Source organism: Leucopleurus acutus, assembly GCF_964270905.1.
Source record: "Leucopleurus acutus genome assembly, chromosome: 17".
NCBI classification, from domain to species: Eukaryota; Metazoa; Chordata; class Mammalia; order Artiodactyla; family Delphinidae; genus Leucopleurus; species Leucopleurus acutus.
Window position 1 is genome coordinate 34,799,026 of NC_139159.1, and position 5,858 is coordinate 34,804,883.

The following is a 5,858-nucleotide window of genomic DNA, read 5'->3' on the forward strand; positions in this document are numbered from 1 at the left end:
GCGGCCGCATGCCTGGCATGTCCTTACCTGCCCTCAAGGCTGACTGCTTCCCACACGTATGTTGCCTTGTTTAAGCCTCAAGCCCTCGATCCTTTGTTGAAATACAATAATTTCATTCCTATGGTTTTCAATACCAAAAACTCAACCTCCAGGAGGGCTAAAGTCTAATTTGTACTCCAAACCAAGTAGCAATGCAGTTTGCTACTACTGAGACTGAATCCATAAAGACTTCAAGACCACGTCCAGAAGACAAGTTATTATATATAATACCCTAGAAGGTCTGAAACATAATTATCATATACATAGCTGGTCCTTCAGAGCTTTTTACCTATAACATGTTTTTTGATGAAAGTTATTTAATGTACTGGAGATAACTGTGACTTACTGATCAAATATTTGAATACTTATACTTACCTGGGATTTCATTTCTGCTGAAAGAAAAAGGTAGAACAGGACTCACTAAAAAAAACAAACAAACATTAGAAATGAAAGTAAAAATCTTAACACACACTATCACTTTTGGAAGCAGCATAGAGGGGCAGCCAACGGTAAAACACTGGTGAAATAGGTCAAAACTCTAGGCCAAAAATCCATTATTATTATCATCAGTGACAGTACCACAACTGTGCCCTTCAGAATTAATAATCGCTCCTAAGAATCTTCATTTGGCACCAGATGATGCGGCTAAGAGAAACACTCTGGGAGGTTTTGAATCAGACTTGGTTTTTTGTTAGCCAAGTTACAGGAGAATTTTTAAAGTGGGGGGAAGGGAAGAAGCAAACGGACCAGGAAAAGAATTTAAGCCATCATCTATAAACCAACAAAGCACTGATAGTTCCAAACATTATGTCAGACACTAAAATGACTGATATAGGCTCAAGTGGTTTATAAAACCTATAAAAAGACTACACCAGCAAAGTTCCCATTTATCTGTAGAGTTCAGAAACTAAAACAAGGAATATTTTAGCTTAAAAGCTTATCTCAAGAGAATCATACACACTTCACATGAATACAAATACCCGAAACCAAACATTTTTAAAAGCTCCAATACCCAAAATATAAAGAAAAATATTAATTCAGAAGACTCGATCAATCCATGATAATCACAAAACGGCTGGGCAATCTCTATCTCCCTTCCACACTAACCATCCATCCCATGGAAGACCAAGGGAGAACAGACCTTCCAGACTTACCTTCCAGACCTTCCAGACACCTGGCTGCTGCAAAATTCTATGGAGACTCCTTGTGCAACAGCAGTTTCCCATCTCTTGTGTCTCTCCCTATCGTGATCATGATCATGCAGGAAGCAAGTCTGGCTGTGCTATTTCTTATCATTGACTGTCACCCATCTGCAGCATGGTATTGTACAGATAAGGAAAAAGTAGTTCCCTTTCCCCCAGAAGGTTGAGGCTCAGGTACAGGGTAATTCTCCTGTGCACACAGTCATTATTTAGGCCGACTCAGTGACTTCAACAGGCGTAATCATGTGATCAGGTTTGTTGCCAGCTGCGTAATGCTCCCACATCTGTAGATAGAGCCGCTCTAGGTCCATTGTGTATTGTTTGGTGTTGAACAGAGGGCTAGATGTTCTCTGCTTCCAGACTTTGCCACGAATTTTCTTCAGGTATTCTAGATCAGTTCCCAGTTTCACAGCTATGTCTTCATATTCTTGTCTATTTTGAGCAATAAGCTCAAGACAGCCTAAACAAGTGAGCTGGGAAGCTGCAACTCGGGAAGCAAGAGTCTCTCCTGGCATAGTCACCACGGGTGTCCCTGACCAAAGGACATCCATCCCTGTGGTGTGTCCATTACAGAGTGGAGTGTCCAAGCAGACATCAGCCAGCTGGCCTCTCCGAACATGTTCCTCTTTAGGAGCAACAGGTGAAAAAATGATACGCTTCTGGGGAAGGCCCATATTTTGTGCATACTGTTGAATATTAGGTTCTCCTACTGCTGGAAAACGCAACAGCCACAGTACACTATTGGGAACACGCTTCAGAATATTTGCCCACATCTGCAAAGTAGATGGGTCAATTTTATATAACTGATTGAAGTTACAGTACACAATGGCATCTTCCGGTAACCCGTACTGAGAACGGGTGGTTACAATAATGGTACGGGGAACCTCCTCTCCAGTGGCAGCCTTAATGTTGATCTGGGTAGTTGCCAGTCCATTGCTAAGACTGAATCCATTAATTGTTATCTGAATTTGTCCTCTGTTAATCATTTCAATAACTGCCTCTGCAATAGTATTCATAGGAATGACAGGCATATTAAGAGCCGTATTACTGCTGTCTGCGTTGTCTCCTCCATCAGGACATTTCATCTTGACAATCTGCACATCTGGGAGACTATCAAGAAATGCTTTGAGGTCGATGCCATTCAGCACAATCCGATTGTCATAAATGTGCCCATTGGACTTAAAATCGATGACTGCCTTCTTCTTCAGGTGAGGGAACATATTAGCATGATCACCAATAAAGAAAGTACGGGGCATATAAGCCAGTTTCTCAGAATACTGCTCAGCAACTTCAGCAGGTGAAGTTTCCTGATCAGTGATGATATAATCCATGAAAAGCACGCCACTGGTCCCAGGGTAGCCCAGCCACATTGCCTGAATAGGAGCTGGCCTGAGAGCAAAGAGTTCATTTCGAGCACCCCTGGTATAACCATTCATATTTACAAGGATGTGTATACCATCTTGATGGATGCGATCAGCTGCTTTCCCATTGCATGGAATCTGAGAAAGATCAATGAAATGATGGGCTTCTGCCATCACCTTCGCTCGGAAGTTTGTGCCATCATCTGGGCTCAGGGCATAACAGAATACCTCAAATTTATCAGGATTGTGCATGCCTGGAATAGACTGCATAAGATGAGAAGTAGGATGATTCCCAAAGTCAGAACTCACGTATCCTACACGCAGTCGACCATCACTGAGCTTCAAGTCTTTTGGATGTTCGTACGGTGGTTTATGAAGGACACTGATCTCATCCAAGCAGAGGTTCCCATGGCTCTCAGCAATAGCCTTCCTGAAGCCATGAGAAAGAGGATAGAGCATACTATGATGAGGCTGCACAGAAGGTAACCTATTCTTCTCCAGCTGGTCAGGCACAATGCTGACCAACTTCTTCATTCGCTCATCATAGTCTGTCCAATCACAGACAATCTGCAGGCAGTGAGCCAAATCACAATAAGCGTCAGGAAAATCAGGTTCAAGCTTCAGAGCAGTGCGATAAGAAGCAATTGCTTCTGGAATATTCCCTGAATACTTGTGGATGGAAGCCAGATTGCTGTGGGCATCCGCAAGTGCAGGGTTAATCTGAATGGCACGAGTATAACACTGCAAGGCTCCCTGAACATCCTGCATCTCCTTTAGAGTGTTTCCCATGTTACAATAGGCATCAGCAAAGGTAGGACTGATTCGAACAGCCTCCTTATAATGCATCAGAGCTTCCTGCAGTTTTCCCTGCTGCTGCAATACACTTGCTAAATTTGAATGGGCAACAGCAAACTCTGGGAAGACTTCTAATGCTTTACAATACAAGCGAACTGCCTCTTCAATGTTTCCCTGGTCTCCTTTGATATTGGCTAGGTTATTCAGAGAGTCTGCATGGGTGGGACACAGCCGCAGAGCTGTATTATAACACTCTTCTGCTTCGGCAACACTGCCCTTCTCTTCCAGAGCGTTGGCTAGGTTGCAGTAAGCATCAGGGAAATGTGGTTGCAATTCAATAGCTCGCCTGCAGGTGTCTATTGCCAGATCTATCAGGCCTTGCTCATAGTATACACAAGCCAGGTTGGCATGTACCACTGCATGATTTGGGCTCAAGCTTAGGGCACAAAGGTAAGCTGCCACAGCTCTGTCAAAAATCCGTGCCTCTTTCAAGACATTTCCTAAATTGATATAAGCATCCAGAAAATTGGGGTCAAGGGTGACAGCCTTTTCAAAGTGATGAATTGCAAGCCAAATCTCCCCTTGTGCATTGAAAACACAGCCAAGATTACTCCAAGCTACTGCAAAGTTCGGTTGCGTCTCCATTGCTTTCAAATAACATGCCTTGGCTCCTTCCAAGCGACCCAGGGCTTTGAGCAGGTTCCCCAGGTCACTGCGAACACAGTACAAATCAGGATTGCACTGAAGAGCAGAGACGTAAGCTTGTACTGCCCCTTCCATGTCGCCTGCTGCTACCAAAGCGGCTGCCAGGTTAATATAACCATCGATGAAATCTGGTTTGAGATGCAATGCATGCCGGTAATGCTCAATTGCTTCCTGCAACTGCCCTCTTTCCTTGTACACATTCCCCAAATTCGAATAGGCTTCTGCCAGAAGAGGGTTCTGTTTAATTGCCAGAGTACTAAAGTGGGCAGATCTGTCCAGCCTTCGACACTGGAAGTGTAGAGATGAAAGTAATAAAAGTACTCCAGTATTGTCTGGCTCTTGTCTCCACAGCTGCATGCAGTGTCTCTCAGCTGCCTCAAAATCTCCTGCCTGATACTCTCGATGTGCCAACTCAGCTAACCCTTGGAAGGAAAGCATACGTTTTGTTGGTTCTGTGCTGTCGGCCACGTTGCCCACAGAAGACGCCATCTGGAGCTTCTGGAGAGAGTGAGAAAAGGGGGTAATTGAGTCCCGCTGCCGCCACTACTGGCAAGAATATTTCTAGAGGTAGCAAGTACGAGGGCAGCAGCCGTACCACTGCTTTGACAGGCTTAAGCGGCGGCGACAGTTACAGGCACCGAACCTTAGGAACTCTGGTTGGTCGTCTAACTCTCATGCTCTTGAAATCTTAATTCTTAACCCTGCCCTCTTCCACCATTTTTCTCCTAATCAGGGAATAAAAATTACCTATACACTTGCCTTAGAAGAAATCAAAAGTCAGTAGTCCAAACACTTTTCAAAATTTTGATTTCTGCCCAGTTGGAAAGGAAATACATGATTGACTTTACTTCATCATTCATATAGTCAATGTGGAAAACATTAGGGCCGTGAATTTCAATACAGTAAGATCAGAAAATTTTAAATTGGCCTTCCCAAACCACTAATAAGTAACCAATGTTGTATATAATGCTAAAATCTTAGAGACTGAGTTTGATATTTTAAAAGTTCTGAAAGGATTAGCTAATTTCTCCTCATCATATTTCTCATGCCTCAAACCTGAGTATTACATTTTTAAAAATAAATTTATTTATCTTTATTTATTTATTTTTATTTTGGCTGCGTTGGGTCTTCAATGCTGCGTGCAGACTTTCTCTAGTTGTGGCGAGCGGGGGCTACTCTTTGTTGCGGTGCCTGGGCTTCTCATCACAGCAGCTTCTATTGTTGTTCCACAACTCTATGGGTTCCTTTTTAGGTCCTATGAAGAACCCTAGAAATTAGTTCATGGAATTATAAGTTTTTGCAAAATTGTCAAAAGTGAGATATTTTAACTTCCATCAGGTAAGACCAGCGTCTCTTTTCTTTGCCAATTTTCCTTCTATCATATTCCGTTATGTTGGATCATATTGGAATGGCCACAGGCTTTTTTGAAATCTGGCTAAGGAGATTTTCTTTTTTCTGTGGTACGCGGGCCTCTCACTGTTGTGGCCTCTCCCGTTGTGGAGCACAGGCTCTGGACGCACAGGCTCAGCGGCCATGGCTCACGGGCCTAGCCGCTCCGCGGCATGTGGGATCTTCCCGGACCGGGACACGAACCCGTGTCCCCTGCGTCGGCAGGTGGACTCTCAACCACTGCGCCACCAGGGAAGCCCTAAGGAGATGTTTTAAGTGAGGCTATTATGTGATTTTCAGACACCGCCATATGTAATTGACTATATACTATCGCATTACAGGAATAACTTCCAGTACTCATACTGAC

The 5,858-nt window shown here is 43.7% G+C and overlaps 1 protein-coding gene across 1 annotated transcript; it reads right to left on the reverse strand.

Moving 5' to 3' along the window:
• Window positions 1–1,450: 1,450 nt before the first annotated feature.
• On the reverse strand, window positions 1,451–4,591 carry LOC309974167 (UDP-N-acetylglucosamine--peptide N-acetylglucosaminyltransferase 110 kDa subunit-like; the record flags this gene model as incomplete). Its single annotated transcript, XM_082858628.1, has 1 exon — window positions 1,451–4,591. One exon carries the CDS (start codon window positions 4,589–4,591, stop codon window positions 1,451–1,453), a length of 3,141 nt encoding a protein of 1,046 aa, XP_082714754.1.
• Between the last annotated feature and the right edge of the window lie 1,267 nt (window positions 4,592–5,858).